Source organism: Lontra canadensis, unplaced genomic scaffold, assembly GCF_010015895.1.
Source record: "Lontra canadensis isolate GAN:19392208 unplaced genomic scaffold, GSC_riverotter_1.0 scaffold29, whole genome shotgun sequence".
Classification (NCBI taxonomy): Eukaryota; Metazoa; Chordata; class Mammalia; order Carnivora; family Mustelidae; genus Lontra; species Lontra canadensis.
In genome coordinates, this window is record NW_022631023.1 from 11,964,121 (window position 1) to 11,985,622 (window position 21,502).

At 40.8% G+C, this 21,502-nt stretch overlaps 1 protein-coding gene across 1 annotated transcript in view; it reads left to right on the top strand.

Annotated features, from left to right (window-relative positions):
- The window catches only part of SYNJ1 (synaptojanin 1), an 84,043-nt gene that overhangs the window by 59,321 nt on the left and 3,220 nt on the right, over nucleotides 1-21,502 (top strand). Inside the window, exons 23-32 of the mRNA XM_032865424.1 lie at nucleotides 1,781-1,859; nucleotides 5,925-6,087; nucleotides 9,316-9,525; nucleotides 10,420-10,560; nucleotides 11,122-11,160; nucleotides 12,866-12,913; nucleotides 14,176-14,214; nucleotides 14,355-14,425; nucleotides 16,483-16,591; nucleotides 16,825-17,042. Of these exons, the coding sequence (XP_032721315.1) occupies nucleotides 1,781-1,859; nucleotides 5,925-6,087; nucleotides 9,316-9,525; nucleotides 10,420-10,560; nucleotides 11,122-11,160; nucleotides 12,866-12,913; nucleotides 14,176-14,214; nucleotides 14,355-14,425; nucleotides 16,483-16,591; nucleotides 16,825-17,042 (1,117 nt within the window). The remainder of the gene's footprint in view (nucleotides 1-1,780; nucleotides 1,860-5,924; nucleotides 6,088-9,315; nucleotides 9,526-10,419; nucleotides 10,561-11,121; nucleotides 11,161-12,865; nucleotides 12,914-14,175; nucleotides 14,215-14,354; nucleotides 14,426-16,482; nucleotides 16,592-16,824; nucleotides 17,043-21,502) is intronic.

The following is a 21,502-nucleotide window of genomic DNA, read 5'->3' on the forward strand; positions in this document are numbered from 1 at the left end:
TTTACAGATGACAGTAAGCTTTGCCAAGTACAGAAAGCCAAACTACCAGGAGCACAGTGTGGGCAGCATAGTGGCAGACAAGTGTCCTCATGAGCAAATGTAGATTATGACACTGGACTAGAGAGAATCCAAAGCGTACATTAGGGATGAAAGTCTCTGATACAGGAAGACAACCTATCTTTATGACCCGGTCTTGAAGAAATTTGGTATTAAATGGGAGCCAAAAACGTTCCCCACATTGCTTGACATCGTTTGAAAAAGTATTGGTAGGTGCCTGGGTAGCTTAGTCGCTTGGGCGACAGCCTTTGGCTCAGATCAGGTCCCATATCAGGCTCTTTGCTCAGCAAGGAATCTGCTTCTCCCCTGCCCCTCACCCCGCTCTTGTGTGCGCTGTCTCTCTCTCTCTCACTTTCTCTTTCTCAAATAAATAAAATCTTAAAAAAAAAAAAAAGAAAGAAAGTATTGGTAACAAACCAAGGTATTATTCTAACATTATAAAACTACGGGTTGTCTCCATACGTGGAATATTCTAGTTGTTATACCTGCAGACAGCCAGGTTAGAATAGACAGACAATGGAAGTAAACAAAGAGAGGACTGCTGTCACCAGCGAAGCTAAACTGACCACTGTCTTTTGGTCTAGAATAATATAACTGTTAAGGAGTGACTGAAGTCTATTTGTAGACTTTATTTGTAAATAAGAGATTTATAAAATTATTATTAATGAAATTCATTTATTAAATAAAAATTGTAGACTTTATTTGTAAATAAGAGATTCCCTGGAAATGTAAACGGAACAAACATAGATACTTCTGTTAGTTAGGGGAAAAATCTAGAAGCTTTTGCCCTAGTGGGCAAAGATAGGAAGAGAATACAGCCTCTTCCTCTTGATATCCATAAGCCATGCTTTTGAATCCTAGGTTAAATGTGTGTGTGTGTGTGTGTGTGTACATGTACATGTTTTCCCCTTTGAAAAATGTGCAAGGATTTCTGATCTTGATTTATATAATTGGAAGTAGTTCAATGTGTAAAATTGTTCTGTAAGTAAGACAGGTAATGTTTTTGTTTTCCTCTTTTTTTAATGATAACAATATTACGTATCAGTGATCATCTTATTCAGAACTTGTTCTAAAGTCCTTTTAATTTTTTTCCTTTTGGGGTTTCTTATTTCAAAATTACAAACTTAGAATCACTGAAGTCGCAAGAGAGTAGATGGCTGTTAGTAATAAAGAAAATAAAGTATAAAGTAAAGTACCTTGGGGCCAACCAGATATATATATTCTAATGAAAACTCCCTATCTTATTTCTTGGTCAAAGAAAATTTGCTTCAGGGAAGTCTTTGAGACCATGAAAATACATAGTTCTGGACTGCAGGGCCTGGAAACTTGGATTCTAGCCCTGAAACTCATTATCCTTAGAAGGTCACTTTGAACAAGCCACTTACAACCTCTGGCCCTTTTTTCCCTTGTCTGTGAAATGAAGGATTAGATTAGCAGGGATCACAAATGGAGGTCCACAGGTCTGACTGCTTTTTTAGCATAGTATTTGAAAGAAATTTGAATTTGAAGCTTTCTGAGGAAGAGTGCCCTCTCCAGGTCACCAGTGGCCCTACTGCTCTCCCTGTTTTTTTTGTTTTGTTTTGTTTTGTTTTGTTTTGTTTTGTTTTGTTTTTTACTTCCTGGCCTCTATAGGCCCTTGTTAATAGTCATTGGGCTAGTCGTTGGGCTAGTTATATATAAGATATTGACTAATTTTTATGTTTTATTTTCCTCTTTCTTGAAGGTTTGTAGAAGATAAAATGTGGGTTACATTTTTGGAGGGAAGCTCTGCCTTGAGTGTTCTGAACCTAAATGGTAAAGAGGTAAGGCAGCATTTATAGATTCGAAACCATTTTGAAATAAGGTATCCAAAGATTATGTTGTTATAGACAGGCTGCAAGATTATCTAAATGTATTTCCAGTGCAGGACTATATGGTATGCTTTATTATTTATTATTTAGACTAGGTTTCTAACCAGCTAGGAATTATTTTGGTCCTCCCTAAAGATACTAACCATTGGTAACAGACTAAGAAGAAAACATGTTTATCACCTAACTAGATTTTTATTACATGGAAACTTAATTAATTGGGATAGATATTGTGGGTCCTTCGTGGTAGGAGAGATTTATATCAGAGGAAGAAAATGCTTTATTTACAACTAAACAAGGGAGCAAGATACTCTTTATTCTTAGGAACTGCTTTTATTGGCTTGGATCATGGTACCCAGAAACTTCTTTCAGGCATAGATAAAATAATTCCCAAAGATAACAAATTCATCCCACTGAAATATTTTAGAAAGTTTTAGTTAGTGGAGGTATTCCTAACCTGTGACTTACAACGTTATTGATGGAGGAAATTTACATAAACGGCCTAGAATAGTTTTACTTCTATAAAGTGCTATGTCTGTCTATTTTTTTCTGAATGCTTTGGACTGATCCTAAATTTCTAAGTGTATGGTCACTAGAAGGAAGGACCAAAATCCAGACCTAATTTCTCCAACAGTGGGCGCCTCATAAGGTCTTCCCTGAGATTGCTTTTTCTGTCACATTACTTCAGTTTCCTTGGAGTAAAAGGACAGTTGCCACACATACATTGCTTTTTTTTTTTTTTTTTAAAGATTTTATTTATTTATTTGTCAGAGAGAGAGAGGGAGAGCGAGCGAGCACAGGCAGACAGAGAGGCAGGCAGAGGCAGAGGGAGAAGCAGGCTCCCTGCCGAGCAAGGAGCCCGATGTGGGACTCGATCCCAGGACGCCGGGATCATGACCTGAGACGAAGGCAGCCGCCCAACCAACTGAGCCACCCAGGCGTCCCCATACATTGCTTTTGAAGTAGGTTTTATATGCTTGTTTTCCCTGAATGAAATAGTAATACACTCAAGTAAAAGCAAATCCTGCAATACAGAAAAGTATAAAGAAAAATAATGAATAATACTATATAATAATAATAATATATAATACTATATAATAATAATAATCCAACATCACAAAATAATTTCTCTTAACCTTCATAGATGCATGTGTATTAAAACCAATAGGATTATACACACAGTTGTGTACATAGTAACGCAAGCAGGATATACATGTATACATATGCACATGCACAGATGCAAATAAGATTGTGTCGTAAATGCTATTTTCTCACTACCTCTTCACTTGAGATGGTATCATGGACATTTTTCTGTATGAGGAAGTATGTTTTTAAGGTCTGCATGAATTTCATTACATGGATAGATACGTAAATGTATTTAACAAACCCTTATTAATAACTAGATTGCTTCCAAATTTAATTATTAAAACCAACATTCCAGGAAAGTCCTCTATATGCTCTAATTTTGTGTGCTTGTCCTGTTTATTCCTGACCTTAGGATAAATTCCTAGATGTCAATTTGCTGTGTGAGAGAATGTAGGCATATTACAGTTTGATGCTTGTTGCCTAAGTGCTCTTCAGAAAGTATGGGTCTAATTGTATTATGCCTTAGATTACCTAATGTCGATATCCTAATCGATATTGGGTAATTTGTAGCTTGGACAACCTGAAAAACCGGAAGTGGTATGTCATTTCCCTTAGGATTTTCATTGCTGGTTATCTTAATGTATTGGTCATTGGTACTTTCTAAATTAGCTGCATATGCCCTCAGCCTATTTTTCCCGGGGTATTTACTCATCTTCTGAAGCAGCCTTGGTGTGAAGTTCAGTCCCTTTGCATTTGGGCTGCAGATATTCCTACCTGTCGATCTTGTGACTTCGTTGTATCTTAACTGTATGGAAATTGCTGATTTTTAAATTTAATTTTAGCTTTAGTTTCTTTAAAGCATGTCTTCATCCCATGAGGATATAAATATTTAAGAGCAACTCTCAACTTGGCAGTAGCTTACGCCCTTGCTGAGAATTTCTTTTGTCTTTCTCTGATAGTTTAATTTTCCTTGTTTACAGTTTTTCCCCTCCTTTTCAGCCTTGTCCCTCACCCTCAAGTCTAGTTATCTGTATTACGCTCTTAGAAAATACCCACTCTTAGCACCCCAAAAATATTTTGAAAATGCTATAAAAATTATGTTTATGGAAAGTATATAATATGTGTAATTTGTCCTTCTCAAAGCTAGACATTTCCAAACCTCTATTCTGTTGCCTTTGTTAATAATATTATTTCAGCCCCAAATCTTCTAGGATGTAGATCCTTAAGAGCTCTTGCATTCCAGGGAAGGAGCTGGGGAAAGCAGATAGCTGAAGTGGGGCAAACCTAAAGGATGACCTTCTTGAGCATGTTCTTTTTTTTTTTTTTTTTAAAGATATTATTTATTTATTCAAGAGAGAGAACACAAGCAGGGGAAGTGGGGGAGGGAGAAGCAGGCTTCCCGTAGAGCAGGGGGCTCGATGTGGGGCTTGATGAGGGGCTTGATATCGTTCTCGATGTGGGGCTTAATCCCAGGAGCATGGGATCATGACCTGAGCCAAGGCAGACATTTAACGATGGAGCCACCCAGACGCCCCTTGAGCGTGTTCTTTAAAGACCCATGAAGCCTGTTGCCAAGTTCTGAAATGGAATTGATTTGGTCTGATAAGCAAGCAAAGGATTATTAGTGTCTTAGGACACTGACTTCAAAGCTCAGCATGGGTACTAAATGACTGTAAGGGCGCCTGGTTGCCTCAGTGGGTTAAACCTCTGCCTTCAACTCTGGTCATGGTCTCAGGGTCCTGAGATCGAGCCCCATGTTGGTCTCTGCTCAGCAGGGAGCCTGCTTCCCCCCCTCTCTCTGCCTGCTTCTCTGCTTGCTTGTGATCTCTTTCTCTCTGTCAAATAAATCTTAAAAAAAAAAAAAATGACTGTACTGGGGCTGCTGGGTGGCTCAGTCCTTAAGCGTCTGCCTTCAACTCAGGTCATGATCCCAGGGTCCTAGGATTGAGCCTGCATCCGGCTCCCTGCTCAGCGGAAAGCCTGCTTCTGCCTCTTCCACTCTGCCTGCTTATGTTCCCTCTCTCACTGTGTCTCTCTATGTCAAATAAATAAAATCTTGAAAAAAAAAAAAAAAAAAAGACTCTACCGTTCTGGCCAGCAGCTTTCAGTGTATCCATCCCGTGCCTTCAAGGAATTCTCATGTCGATAGCACATTGAGCCGAGCAAGATCTGTACCCACAAAGGGGCCAGCTGTCTTCACAGCATGTTGGGTACAGCCACACAGCTCCTTTGGAAATACCAGAAAAGTTCACTTATTTTATATACTCCAGAAGCTTTTTAAAGGAAGGAAGTTGAAACTGTGTAGGAGAGAGCTTAGGTTTTAGAAAGCAAGTTTGTTACATGGCGTGGATTTTAAAAGACACTGTCTTTCTAGTGCACAGTCTCTGACCAAGGAGTCTTGTGGCTGTCTGCAAGTTTTTTGAAACTATTTTTTGAATATGTCAACAGGACAGTGTGACTTAATTATAATGTGTTTGGCTGTTGTAGATTATACTTTGGTCTAAAAGCTGCTCACATTTATAGGAAAGGCAGAATGCCAAGTCATCTCTTCTGTAATTGTTCCTTGTAGGGCCAATTACTTAATCTGTGGATCAGAATCAAAGGAAGTATCAAATTATGTGGCACAGTTTTCAGTGAATTTACACCTGGCCAGGGAAAGACACTGGCTACAGCAAGAGAGAAGAGATCTGTGTGCACTCCAGAAGAGAAGACCTTAGACTGAGCAACATGGGCTTTTAAAGGGAAAATCAGCAATGTTTAAGCTACTTAAAAATTCAGTATGTGTGAGGCAGTACGTGTTGAATCGAGTCTAGCTGAATTAAGCCTAAACTTATTGCATAGTGTAACTAACATAGTGTAACATAGCAGTCTCTTCATTCCAAGATAATTTTCATGCTAATGAATTTTTATTTTCCATCTCTTTTAATCAACTAGTTATTGGGTCGGACTATAACTATTACCTTAAAAAGTCCAGACTGGATCAAAAATTTGGAGGAAGAAATGAGTTTAGAGAAAATAAATGTTGCCTTGCCATCATCGACAAGCTCCACCCTGCTTGGGGAAGATGCGGAGGTCACAGCAGATTTCGATATGGAAGGTTTGTTTATGGAACACATGTACTTCTGTGCTTCTAGATAAATGTCCTTTCCCATCAGCCCTTAGTCTCCAGGTTTTTCCATCTCTGTGTTCTTGTAACACACAGAGCAGAATTAATTAGATTTTGTTTTGCATTACATTGTCTGTTTTGCCTGTACCTAGACTTCAGGTAGCAAATGTGTTTGCCATTCTTCCATTTAAAGTCAGAGCTTTACAAGTGTGAGTTTATGTCCCTCTGTGCTCAGAGCATGAATTGATAATTCTGGTGTGTAGTTTGGTCCCACTAGTTGTGGTTAAGGTAGAAAAGTAGAAGTTCAAAGTAGGTGTTCTAACAACAGAATGGCATTCAGAGTTTTTACTACAAAAGAAGATACATTTCAAAGCAATTTTAAAAAGATTCTCGAGGACACTAGGAACACATGTATTTGAATGGACCCATATAAATGTGGCCATTTCAGATTTCGCATTTAGTTCCTAGTTATCTGGATAATAATTTCCTTAAATGTCATCAAGACATGCCGGCACTTTCTTATGCCGTGTGCTGTGTTACTCAGGCATATTTCCCATGACAGTGCATCCCTTAGCTTATAAAATGAGCATATATCATACTGTGAGGCCATGCACATTCCACAGAACACATTTAAGAGTTGAGCGTCTTACAGGACATCTCCATCTTTCATGTTTCTCTGTTCATTCCTTGACTTAGTCCATACATTTCTGTCCTACCTTGTATGTGCCAGGTGCGCACTGGGTGCCGAAAATGCAACAGATGTCTGACTTGTCTTTCCAGAATTCCTAGCTTGGCAGTGTTACCAGTGAGCTGGCAGTGACAGGTGACAGAGATACAGTTATGAATGGCACTGCAGTAGTTCACGGGACGGGACGGTGGCCTACCTCGGATTTGGGAAGTAGGGCAAGTTTCCCAGAGAACTTGAAATTTGAACTGAGAGTCTGAAGTGGCTGGGTGCAAATCAGATAAGGGATGGTGGAGAGGGTGAGCCAGGAAGAAGGAAGGTGCAGGGACCGAAGAGGGAAAAGGCTCCGACCTCTTCTGTAAGCATGCCCATGAGGGAGTAAAAGAGAGGAAAGAAATCAAGCAGGGGAGCCGTGTGGGGTAGAAGATGAATTTGGTTTGGCTCATGTCTAGCTGAGGTATCTTTGGAGCCCCCGGGCTCACATGTAGGCTGCGGGTGCGTGAGGCGGGTACTCTGCAGAGTGCTCTGGGCCCACAGGACAGCTCTAATGCCAGTTCAAGTCACGGGTTTGCACTGGCTTGGCCAGAAGCACTGTATAGGGATGGGAGAAAACTGGTCCTGGGAATGAACAGAGAAACCCAGATTTTAAAGACAGGCAGAAGGCAGCTGCTCACAAAAGGAAATTGAAAAGAAACAACTAGCACTGTCCAAGAGGCAAGAGGTGGGCCTAAAAAACCAAAGAAAGAAATGGTAACAAGGAAGGCACAGTGAGCGGAGTCCTGTGTCTCAGACGGATGAGGAGACATGGGGACAACTTGCCCTTTGGGTGTAATAACAGTGACGGAGGCTGTTGGTCACACTCATGAGAGGACTTGCGGTGCAGCGAGGAAGCCAGATGGTGGTAAATTGAGGTGTGGCTAGAAGGTGCAGAAGTGGAGAGTGTCTACAGACTCTTTAAAAAAGCTAAGCTTGGGGCTGGGGGGGGGGGGGGGGGGGTTGCGCCGCGTTGTTCTCGAAATGAGAAAGGCTTGGGAGTGCTTCGTGCCATGGGAAGGGCTGACGATGTTGGGGACCAGCTGGGCAGAAGTGGTGATAGAGCAGGTCCCTGAGAAAACAGGGTGGGCTGAGCCACAAAGACCTGAGTGCAGCTGTGGGGTTAGACTCCGGCTTGGCTGCAGGTTGTTGCAGGGGGGACGGGGGTCCCATCTTAAGACTTCTCTTTCCTTTGAGACGTGTTCAAAGTTGAGGTTATCTGCAGGAGTAGGGCAACCCACAGCGTCAGGAGAGTTGAGAAGTTTCCAGATAAAGCTCCTTAGAAGGAGTTGGGGGGTGGGGGGGAGCGGCAGAGAGCCAGTCATGAAATTCCCAGGCAGCTTTGGGGTCCCAGAGGAGGCTGAAAATTGCAAATTTAATGCGACCACAATGGCCAGCACCATGGGATTCTCTCCAGTGGCAGCTCTGGTGCCGTGACGGAACTGATGCGGGTGGGACAGAAGAATGTGCCATGGGGGTGGCCCAGCTGAAGCGCCACTGAAGCCGAAGACAGATTCCGAGAAGCAGAATGGCACAGGGGCTAAAAGGAGAGGGATCAAAGGCCTGGATCCTGATAAAGTCTCGAGAGGGAAGAGTCACTGCGGGAGAGAACTGAAAGGCTGGGAGCTAGGGTTGGAGTAATATGTCAGAGCTAGTGCACCTGGGAGGGCTGTGTGTGTTTGAGTGGAAGAGAGTGTAAAGACAAGACCAAGGGTTTTCAGGTGTTGATGTGTCTTCTACATGGATTTTGAGGTCACCCAGAGAAATGGTAGGACGCGACTATCATCCTGCTCTCTGCTTAGTCCTCGATGAGTGCTTTCAAGTCACCGCCAGAGGGAGGCTGGAGATTGCGGCAGCAAGCAAGGGGGTGTGGGGAGCAGTAACATAAATTCCTGCAGGCATAGCCTCAAAGAAGTAGCCCTTAGTGGTCAGGATTGGAGGTTTAATGTTCTGAAATTGGAATCAGGTTGTGAGGGAACCCTTACTCTACTTTCCAACCTTGAGAAGGAGGGGCATGGGGCGGCCCCAGGAGAGCACAGGGGAAGGAGCATGAAGAGACTCTTGGGGAAGGGTATGGAGCTGTCCGAGAGCCTGTCTGCTGTAAGGGCTGGAGCTGAGTTGAGGGCAGTGGAGAGGGAGCAGGTCCATGGAGAAAGTAGGAAGGTTTGGAAGGAGAGCAGTAAACTTTTGAGTCAGCCAATGCTGAGATCACTGCTCCTTGGAACACTGGAAGCTGTTGTGTCAGCGCCACTCCAGGTGTTAGTCTCCACTGGCATCCTGGTGCTCTGAGGGAGCCGCTCTCTTTAGTTACATGATCTATAAGGGTGTTTGCACTAATTCTAGTTCTGTACATATAAATGTTTTATCCATGTCTCCATGCTTAACCTCTACGTGTTTGCAGTGTTATAATGCACCCCTTGAAAATGAGCTTCTGAGATTGGTGAAAACAAACCTCTGAGAAAGTGAAAATGGTGCTAATTTTAATAACCTAATTTCCTTAGGTGATGTCGATGACTACAGTGCTGAAGTTGAGGAAATTCTTCCCCAGCACCTCCAGCTGTCTTCAAGTTCTGGCCTTGGCACTTCACCGAGCTCTTCGCCCCGGACCAGTCCCTGCCAGTCACCAACCATATCGGAGGGCCCCGCACCGTCCCTTCCCGTAAGACCAAGTCGAGCACCATCGAGAACTCCGGGACACCCAACTTCACAAGGTATGTATTTTCTTTCAAGTTTTCTGTGACTTGCCCTAGCTGATCTGTTTGATTTTAGATGGTCAAATCTCTGATGCCTTTGGATCTGTACCGTTTTTTCTGTGCACACAAAAGAGGAAACCTGTAGATGGTAAGCCCTAGGTGGAAAGGAAACTCATCATCACTTTCATTAGATGAGGTTTTCATTAAACCTTTTTTTCTATGAGTTCAGGTCGATCCAGCTCTTAAAATTGTTGTTTTTCTATTAGAGTAAGCACTCAAAACCATCTGGGCTATATCTATATATAACCTAGACATAACCTGTATTATGGTATGAAGCAAAAAGAGACAAAAAAATTTCTTGAATTCAAATTTAAGAGTCATTAATCCTTCAAAATTGGAAGATTCGTCCTGGAAGTTGTTATGCGGCATGACTAAATCACTGTTCTGTGCTTACCAATATCTCCAGAAGCTGTCCTCCATTTCGTAAATTTCTCCAGTTCTCCCATACAACTCTTAGAGGACTGGCTTCATTAGATTAGTTCAAGATAAGCTAAGGTGTAAAGAAAAGAAGAGACTCCTTTTTTCTTCTCTGTATGGCCCAGTAGACTACAGATGACCTTATTCAACCAACGCTTTGTGCCCTCTTGATCGGGCCACTCAGTAAATCAGCTCCCAGCACTTGGGGTCTAGGTAAGGCATTCATGCAGAGCGAGCACTGTTGCTTCCGTGATACCAGAGGGGAATTTAATGGCAGAACTGCTTACGTTATTGATAATAAAAATGCTTGTCAGTACACAACAGTACAAAGGGAGAAAATGAGCAAAATCGAGAATTCATCATATGTGTTGGGAAGTACCATACCTTGTGCTCACACCCACATGGAACCTGATCTTACCTCGTGTACTTTTTTAGGTTCTCCTCTTGACACTCTACCAGCAGCCCAGCAGCAGCAAAGAGATTCTCAGCCCCTAGAGCCCAAGAGGCCTCCTCCTCCCCGCCCGGTTGCCCCTCCTGCGCGCCCTGCTCCCCCCCAGAGACCACCTCCTCCTTCAGGTAACAAATCAAGTTCCACTTCTGCTAGATTGAAAATCTTCCTCCATTCTATTTTAAAATGTTTTGCATGTCTTCAGACTTCGAGCTTCTGGATTTTACTGTTTTCCTATCATTATTGCTACTGCCTGAGCCTTTCTCTGAGGAACATGTAGGAGCAATGGCACAGGTAGAAAGAGTGTCTCCCGACTAGATTTCTGTAATGGGTTTTTCTAGCTGCCCTCTTACCGGTGTGCATAAAATGTTTGTTTTGCTTTTGCTAATTTGATGTAGTTGTACGAATTTCTGTAAAATATATAATTAGAACTGAAGAACATACATATACTTACTTATAATCAAGTTTTATATATTTGCTTAAATATTCTTTTTAAGTGACTATAGTGCCATTACTTAAGTTATTAAAAGTATTTGCCTTAAATAATAGCTTTTTTATAGTACCAAGATACTAGTATGTAGATCCTACGTGATATTTAACATCATGAATACTGTAGTAAATCTTTGACATTTCATTTCTTTATTTAATGTCCTTTCCTTTCTGCTGCATATTTTCTTATGAACTATAAGGGGCTAGGAGTCCTGCACCTGCTAGAAAAGAATTCGGAGGTAACCGTTTATATTTGTTATAATATATGCATCTTGGTTTATTCATCTTTTAGAGTTTGATCCCTGTAATGGAAAGACATTTTAGATTTGTTTGATAAAAGCCAAAGTGAATGATATTTATACTTCAAGTTAAAAAATAGCTCCAAACTTCCATTATTTTTCTGTTAAGTAAAAGATCAGAGTTTAATTTTACTAATGAGCCAAGCTGATACAGGCTTCCATTCTCCAGGTGGACATAGTTAAATTACCAATCAAAGACTGATAATGCTTTTTCTTAATAAATATAGTTAGGTTGGTTATACAGATTTAATTCCCCCAAATCACCTTAATTTCAAAAGGAATTCAGGTATAGTAAATATAGAACATTTTCCAAGTATTTGCTTAGTGATGCTCTAGTACTTTCCTTTTCTAGGAATTTAGCAAATCTAGTGATTAGCAAAATTTCCTAGCAATGCAAATTGAGGCTATAATTTTCTGAAATATATCTTTCATTTTGCATGGCTTTATCATAACTTGTCATAAAACTCATGCTTCACTTTTTTTTAACATGAGAATGATTTTATTTTTTTCAATAAGGAAATTTTTATTAACAAATGGGTCTTTTGTAAAAAAGTGTACTTTGGTTTACATGAAAATTTCTCACAAAAGTCAGTTAAATGTGTGTATTTGATAAGTTCATTTAATCTAGTTCTCAGGAGAGGATGAGCCAAGTGATCATAGTTCCATAGAAGAGCCTTTAAAGATCCACTGTTACTACTGTTAAGGCTTACTCCCTATACGTGTGTGGTCATTCTGTTTCCACTCTGGCTGCCTAATGCCGTTGCTGACCGATTCACATGTTATCCCAGGTTGTCTCTGCTTATATGCAGATCTTAAGGACTTTGTATAAAAAGTACAGCTCAATTATTTCAGCCTGACAGCTTCTGCAGAATGCTGCTGGACGATAACTTTTCCATCGACTTACAAAAAAAACTTTAATTTTTCCCGTTTTAAACTCCTACTTTTATTTATATTTTTATGATAACACCTAATTATCCTCTTCCTTCAATTAGGAAAGCAACCGGCAGAAAATAAATAAATTTTTAAATGAATTTGTGAAAAGTTATATCAAACTTAACTTAAAATCTTAGTTTTTAAAAATGGCTTCTTTTCATAATTCTTTTGTAGGCAATGTTTGCACCTTACTTTTTGAAACCTATAAACTAATAACTCCTTTAAGGCAGTAACTTAGAGAAAGTCATTACAGTACCTTTAGAGTTTTCTTAAAATAATGCATCAAAAACTAACTTCTAAGAAACTAATATAGTCCCATAGAAATTTAAAATGAAATTGATCTGTGATTTCTTTTTCCTTTTTAACTGTCAAATATTAGAGCTTTTATTAGTGATTTAACTGTGAATATAATGAGATGATCATAAAGCCAAGGCTTTCATTAAGAGATTTTAAAATTCCCTAGAGCTCGTAACCTGATGTAAAAAAAAAATTGTCATAGCCTTTCTATCCTGTTTGAGGAAGGGGAGGACTGGGGTTTCGGCTAGGCTTCTGAAGTCACTTTGGTTTGTATTAGTATCTTTGAAGATGTTAAAGCAGTGAAAGAACCTTTTAGCAAAAGTCAGTTGGATGCGGGAATTGTTTTGTGTGCCTGCCTTTCATTCTGTGCTGTGGGCCCTGAACAATATACAGCTTCTGTTCTTTCTCTGAAAAGGTGTTGGAGCCCCTCCCAGTCCTGGGGCAGCTAGGCGAGAGATGGAAGGTAACAAGACTTCTGCATCATAGAAACGGACCTCTCATCTCACTGCTAAATGTCAGCCCCCCCCAGTGTGTTAAAAGTACACTAAATCTGTCCTTAGTCTGCCCGTAAACTTCCCCTTCTTCCATGTACACCGTGTAACCTCGTACTTTCTCTCTTCTCATTCCGTGTTGTGGATAGTTTCTAACGGGCTACCCATTTAATTACCCTGTGATTCTTGTGTTGTATTGCACTCTGTTTTGTATATATTTCATATCTACTTAGGATGTGGAATTACTGTACAGTGTTATTTTAAGAAAAATGCCTTTCAAAATTATTTTCAGAGTAAGTCAAACATTTAGAAATGTACTATACCAACTCTGCAGTTTTAAAAATTAATAATTATCATGAAACCCTATTAATTCAGGTCCAAGAATAAGTATTTCGTGGGTGATTTCAAATAACATAAATTTTTTATGTATAATGATGCTGAACTAAATTTGCTTAAAAGACCATTAAGACTAAAAGCCATTCATTAAGATTATAGTTATAAAGGGCTGATGTATTTAATATGACAATTGCACTTGAATTTCCTTTAAAAAATATTAAATTTGAAATGCCACCCATTATAGTCCCCCATGCTCCTTTTGGCCCCCAGAGTGATTTATTTCATTTTGTTTGTCTAGGTCTAGTATCTTTCTAGTGAATTTGAACTGCATATTAACACTGTCTTCCATAAGGCAAATACTTAGTTGTGAGATGTGCCTGCCTTCTACTTTAATCAGAGGATTTTGTTGTAGAACTCTAAAATTCCTCATCATAAGATTCCTTTATCCATAGTGATAGCTACAGCACGAAGCTCTAAAACAGGGTTGTTAGGAGCCCCTGATATAACCTGGAAAATGCTCCGTATGCTGGGGAGCAGAGGTAGTAAGGTCACATCTTGTCACCATTCACACAAGCTGACCTTATGTTTTCAGGGTTCACAGGAGAGAACTCTGTTGGGAAGGTCACCTTAGAAGTCACCCTGTGCGTGAGAGATCAGATTGAGGGCTAAGTTGTCTCGCATGAATGTCACTCTGAGTATTCTAATTTTTTTCTCTTTTGGGGCATTTCCTTCAGGACAGATAGTAGCCTTCATCATTATCCAAAGCAGTGTACCTTTGGTTCCCATCTCATGCCCCCATCTGTGCTGGTAATGAAACAGAACAGCCAACTGATGTTTTACGCAGTGTTGCTTGATTGCTTACTTATGACTCGTTTCTTTTCCCCTTCCTGCTTCAAAGCACCCAAAAGCCCTGGAACAACACGGAAAGATAATATAGGTAAAAACACTTGAATTTAGCTACTTAACCTTAAAACTGGACCACGTAGACACTTGGGATAGAAGTACATGGGTTATTTCTTTCTTTAAAAAAAAAACAAAAACAAAACTTAAGTACATGGTGTGATGTCTTTTTTTCAGGACGGAATCAGCCTTCTCCTCAGGCAGGACTCACAGGCCCAGGACCTGCTGGATACAGTGCAGCCAGACCGGTAGGCAACACCTAGCCTGGGGGCCCATGGGTTTAGGGTCTGGGTCCCGGTTTGCTGTCAGTCAGGTGTGTTATCTCGGAAAATCACATGTCAAGGCCTAGTTTCCTCAACTCTAAAATAAGGGAATGGCACTTGATGACCTCCAGGGTACCCTTTAAGGATAACATTAACTCTTCAAAGATAACAAACACCCAAAGAACAAATAATCAATCAAGAAATGGGCAGAAGCCATGAACAGACATTTCTGCAAAGAAGACATCTGAATGGCCAACAGACACATGAAAAGTGCTCAACATCACTCGGCCTCAGGGAAATAGAAATCAAAACCACAGTGAGGTACCACCTCACACCAGTCAGAATGGCTAAAATTAACAAGTCAGAAAAGACAGAAGTTGGTGAGGATACAGAGAAGGGGAACCCTCCTACACTGTTGGTGGGAATGCAAGCTGGTGCAGCCACTCTGGAAAACAGTATGGAGGTTCTTCAGAAAGTTGAAAATAGAGCTACCCTATGACCCAGCAATCGCACTACTACTATTTACCCAGAAGATACAAATGTAGTAATCCGAAGGGGCATGTGCACCCCAGTTTTTAGAGCAGCAGTGTCATAATAGCCAAACCATGGAAAGAGCCGAGATGTCCATCAACAGATGAATGGATAAAGAAGATGTGGTGCGCGCGCGCGCGCGCACACACACACACACACACACACACACACACACACACACACAGGAATACTATGCAGCCATCAAAAAGCAAAAAATCTTGCCATTTGCAACAATGTGTTTGGAACTAGAGGGTATCATGCTAAGCAAAATAAGTCAATCAGAGAAAGACAATTATCACATGATCTCTCTGATATAAATTTTAGAGGCAGGGTGGGGCGATCGTTGGGGGAAGGGAGGGGAAAATGAAATAAGATGGAATCGGAGGGAAACAAAGCATAAGTGACTCTTAATCTCAGGAAACAAACTGAAGGTTGCTGGGGGGTGGAGGGGGAGGGATGGAGTGACTGGGTGATGGACAAATGGGGAGGGTATGAGCTATGGTGAGTGCTGTGAGTTGTGTAAGACTGATGATTCACAGACCTGTATCCCTGAAACAAATATTACATTATATGTTAATTAAAAAAAAAGTGAGATGCTAGGTACAAGGTAGAGCAAATGATTCTCTGAAACTAAGACTGTAGCCGTCAAGGATAGTAGGTGATGTGTTTTATTGCCATAGTATTAACTGACACTAAACCAAAGCTTTGTGTTTTACAGAAAAGTCTTTAGAAATGTAGAAAAATTCATGGTGAATAAAGTTTCATAAGAATTTTCCTTCCCTAAAAAAAATACACACACACACACACACACTTTATTATTTGAACAAAAGTGATGTCCTTCAGTAATTATGGTCCCTAAATAACTTAGAATCTCAAAGTTTATGAGATGGCAGTGTGTTTGGGCAGCTTTTTAAGGTATTACCTGAGTAATTAATGAGGATAGAAAGTCATCCTTCAAGAGGAAGAATTTTATAACCGGATCGCAGGGAGAACATTTATGATAGGAGTCCATGTACTAACTGGTTCTGAAGGTAGGAAGAGTAGGGGCGTGGATAGTGCCACAGGGCTTTTCCCTTCCCTGTAAATCTGGGGTTTTCTGTGTTTAGCCTTTGTCCTCGTACACATGAAATTACTGTAATATTTACCCAAATGAACATCTTCTCTGGGATCTAACAAGTAAGTAATAAAAGAAGACGGAAACCAGAACCAGTGGCTTGTCCAGTGGTGCCTGCACTGGATGGGAGCCCTTGCTTAGGAGTGGGACCCTGGAGCTGGTACTCTCTGGAGAAGAGCAGGGGCTGCTTCTGATGAAACCGCTTCTAATTCCTAGTAAGAAATGGACAGAGCATTTCTGAGACAGAAAACTTTGTCTTTCCTGTTGTAGCTGTCTAGTTAACACCCACCCTAAAAGTCCTTTACCGCATATAATATTACACCCCGCATTAAAGTGTCTGTGGGGGGGGGGGCTGGGTTGAGTAAATGTCTCAAATGTTTTTTTTTCCCATTTTTAGACTATTCCGCCCCGTGCTGGAGTGATCAGTGCCCCGCAGAGCCATGCTCGGGCATCTGCTGGCAGACTGACCCCTGAAGGCCAAAGCAAACCACCAGAAGTGGCGAAAGGTAGACCCTATATTAGAACTTCTAGCTTCATTCTGAGTTTTTTCACATGTCCTTTCCCCTCCTCTCACCTTCGACAACGTACTCAAGTAGGGATACCCTTCCTTCTCCCTGCAGCAAGAAATGAGGCTGCTCGGTGAGGGAGCGGGGGACTAGAACACCCCGACACCTCACAGAAGGAAGAACAGAATGCGGTTTTCTAGAAAATACCTAACATCTGAAAATTCATTGTGTAGGGTCCGTTCTTCTTCCTGAACCGCTGAAGCCTCAGGCTGCCCTTCCTGTGCAGCCTTCTCCGCCCCCGCCTGTTCAGAAGCTGCAGGAGCCTCTTGTCCCTGTCGCAGCCCCTTCGCCTCAGTCTGCCGCCCAGCCCAACTTGGAAACGCCGCCTCAGCCACCCCCTCGCAGCAGGTCGTCCCACAGCTTGCCTTCCGAGCCTTCGTCACAACCACAAGTAAGTTCCGCGGATGAACAAGATCGCCCTAAAAAGCCTCTGGCGTAGTCTTCGCCGAGACGGGGGGTTCTCAGAGAGCAAGCTTGAAATCGGGGTCTTGAGGGCGTTTCCAAGTGTTTCCCGGGCTGTTTAATATTGTTACATTTACAGTGTTTGTGACTTTTTCATTTTTTTAAATGCACATTTTACTTTAGATAGTTAATATATTAGGACCAACAGGAGTGTATTTTTCTTGTTGTTCACGGCGAATATATTAGTTTTGGCTTTCACTTTCTGGAGAGAGATGCCTTACCATTTGGCAGTGTGGTGAATTTCCAGCAAGCAGAGAATAATCCTCTCGTTCCCCCGGCAGCAAGTGGTAGTCCTTCTCTGTGGTGGAGCTGGCCCTGGGGTCCTCAGGTCTTTCCGGGTCAGTCATTGGAGCAGTTTAGATGTTTTGACCACGTAGAAACCTCCCAGAGAATGAGGTCACCTCATTGGTGTTGCTCAGAAAGCATTGCCATTGCCTTCGTGGGTGAAAATCAGAGGACCACAAGGACTTTTGCTCTGCCGGCCTGACCTCACACTGGACAGACTTGTGGTGTGTACATACAGTTATTTTTATACAGGGATTGTCATGCAAGTTAAATTGTTCTACTTTATTGGATGCGATTTTACTTTGTTATATACATTCTAGTAAAATCGTTAAAATTCATGCTTAGTAAGAACACTTTTTGTTGTCCAGCCTTACAATTTATTTTATCCCAAAGTTTTAACTTGAAAATGCCATCAAGACCAAAGAAATGGGTAAAGCTTTAGAAGTCTGCTTTTAAACTATGTGAAGACCTAAAATACACAAATAGTACACATTGGCAAATGCCCCTTAGGCACATTTATAAATAATAGTTTGTATCTATTTTTACAGATATCTGGAGATGTCAGCTAGTAGGCAGAAGTCAACAGCTTCTTGGGCTTCTATGTGGTGAAAAACAGATATTAAAGTAAACATGAGTCTTAAAATGACTATTGTTAGCACTCACCTCTTTCCCAGACAATTGGTCACCTTTGTAAAAACTGAAGAAGTATATATAATTGAGAGAAATAAAATGTTCTCTTAAGCTGATCAATAGCATAAAGTATTCTACATTTTTAGTTCAGAAAATTGAGGATGTCTGTGATACATAAAACACTGTAGAAATCCTTCAAACCACAAATATCCACTATTCCTTTCTCTCTGCCAATCCCCTTTTAGTGCGTTCTGAATTTTTCTTCTCATTTTCTTGTAATGTGTACTCTTGGCTTTTTTGTTTTGTTTTGTTTTTATGCAATTGGAGGGCAGGGTGCCTGGGTGACTCAGTCGGTTGGGTGCCCGACTCTTGCTTTTGGCTTAGATCATGACCTCAGGTTCTTGAGATCCAGCCCCATGTTGGGCTCTGCACTCATGGGGAGGCTGCTTGAGGTTCTCTCCCTCTCCCTCAGCCCCTTCCCCATGTGCGCACACGCACCCTGTCTTTCTCTCTCAAATAAGTAAATCTTAAAGAACAATTTTTTTAACTTTATTCGAATACCCAAAGGAATGTTGAATAAAATTTTTTTAGATGTAATTGGAGGGCAAAAAAGTTTCAAACTAGCCATCTTAGAGCTTTCTACTACTTTTTTAAGGGAGGAAGTGAGCCTCTATTTTACAGTAAAAGTGAACCTTAATTCCTAAGTCTGTAACGGTTTAAGTATTCTTAGACCAGTATGAACATAGATACAGTACTCTGGAAAACTTGAGAAAGAGCCAACTGTTCAGTAATATTTCAGTTTTCAGTAGAAAATAACATGGATGTACCATAGGGCGAATATTCCCATGACTACTGCATTAACATTTTCTTAGGTCATTTTCTGTTGTTTTGATTTCTGTTTTTCATTGGAATGGGTGGGTGATTTGGTGGCAGACAGCATGTGTTTCCTGTGTGGCCTGGTAGAGAACATTCTCCTCGAATCTTGTATTATCCACTTCTTTGAAACTACCAAAGATGTTTGTTTTAAATTCTAAATATTCTTTTTACTTTAGTCATTAATACCAGATTCCTCCAAACATTCATTACACACACACACTTTTCTCTCTTGGGGGAGCAGAGGGTCTTGTTTGTGTGCAGACTTGTCTTTGGAAAGGATCACAGAGTTGGTTAAGAATTTCCTCCAAGGAGAGGAGAGTGCTGGGGGGATGGAAGGAAGGGAAGCATTTTACCTTCTCGTACCTCTTGGATTTTGAACCATAAAAATAATGCCTATTCAAAAAACAATAAATGCTTAAAATTAAAAAATCTCCCAGAGCTAGAGGTTGAAAATGATAAGAATTTAAAATATGACATATCTGATATTTTGGTGATATGTGAAATCGTCTTAGAATTGAACACTTGGGGCGCCTGGGTGGCTCAGTGGGTTAAGCCGCTGCCTTCAGCTCAGGTCATGATCTCAGGGTCCTGGGATCGAGTCCCACATTGGGCTCTCTGCTCAGCAGGGAGCCTGCTTCCCTCTCTCTCTCTCTCTCTGCCTGCCTCTTTGTCTACTTGTGATCTCTCTCTGTCAAATAAATAAATAAAATCTTAAAAAAAAAAAAAAAAGAATTGAACACTTGGTAATTTTTACAAGTCGTTGTTATTAATTCTGCCCCAAATCTACAAGGTATTTAAAACATAAAAACATACATGGCCCAGCTTTCCTTTTTATTATTATTTAAATGGTCTTTGACTCTATAATTTTCTACAGAGAAGATTTGTCCAATGCAGATGACTATATAACATGTACAAAATGTAGACATGCCTTCCTTCTCTGCCTTACATCTGGCATCTTAGTCATCTGATTGTCATCTAAGAACTGGAAGTTAGGAAATTCAACCAGAGATAAAGGAACAGCCTCGCAGCTATACTGTTGTCATGAGAGTTGACAGGGAGGGAAGAGACCACGTAAGAGACCATGTAGGAGATCTCAGCATTCTGGATCTATTCAATACCTCCTACCTTCTTCTCTCAGTGCCAAAGCCAAGACACGTAGCCCTGACATCATCGAAAAAGTACTTGTTTAAATTCAGGAGTCTTCGTGTTTAGTAATCAGGAAACTCTGTTCACATTTAATATACTTCAGAGTGGTGACTTCCTCAATTGTAAAAATGAGTTTTGATATTTTAAAATAAGGTAAGCTTTAGATATTGGGGAAGATTTGCTCAAAACTGTTTTTGAGACTACTGTATTTAAAAAAATACTGCTGTGTTATGGAAAGATGATTTCATTTTTAAACAACAAAAATAGGCTCCGGTTTTTTATTTTGTTGTACCTTACCACTAATAAATTCTGAGGTGAATTAATGATAGTGTTACCATCCTTCTAAAAATTTGCTTAATATAGAATATGCCTGGATCCTGGTCATTTTGTTAAAATAAATACTGATTTTTCAATAGGGTAGTACCTTTGCAAAGTGGTGCCATTTTATACATTTTCTCTCATGATGATAACCCCATGGGCTATCTTGTGGCTGTTGTCCTCTTCCTGAGCTGCCATAACAAAAACGAGGTGGCTTAAACCACAGAAATGTGTGTTCTTAGAGCTCTGGAGGCTTGAAGTCTGAGATCAGAATATCAACACAGCTGGGTTCTGGTGAGGATTCGTTTCCCAGCTTGCAGACTGCTTCTCCCTGTGTGCTCATGTGACCCTTCCTTGGGCCTTCCAGAGGGGGAGAGAGCCAGCTCTCTGACTTGTCCTTTCATGAGGGCACAGAGATCCCTCATGAGTCCCCACCCTCCTGGCCTCATCTAACCCCAGTCACCCCCCCAGAGGCCCCACCTCCAAACACCATCCCACTGAGAGTTAGGGCTTCACCGTAAGACTTGGCAGAGGCAGGGGGACATTAGACTGCTTTTCTTAGAGATCCCAAAACCTATTTGGAATATTACTTTTGTAGGAACAAAATTTGGAAGTGGCTAGTCATCCGCCTCTGACAGAACTGAAGTTTGAGCCCTAATTTAATTATACATTTTTAAAATTCAAAATTATAAAAGAAATTAGAGTCGTCTCTTGAACGCATGCTGTGACCTGCACATTTTGCCGCCCTCAGGTTCTGTGTGTAATACAGACATAAAAGCATTTTGAAGACTGAATTGTTAGGGTTGCCGGTTGGTCTCAGATTGTCCTCCTAACGCTCTCCTTTGATGTCTGTGTTCCCTTTCTCAAAGCAGGAGCAAGCATCAGGGTAACAGGTATTGGACTCTTTCTCAATCTTATCTGTGCTTTTCATCTGTCTTAGCACATTAGATGTATGAATCTTTTGCTTCATACATCTAAAGTCTCACCCATTTTTAAAACCACCTGTCCACATTAATAAATTCTATTATCATACCATAAACCTGCTTTTTTTTTCTTAGTATTTCAAAATTTTAAGAACCATTTTAGTTCTTGTTAATGCTTTACCATTTTTTTTGCTTTTTTTTTTTAATGAAA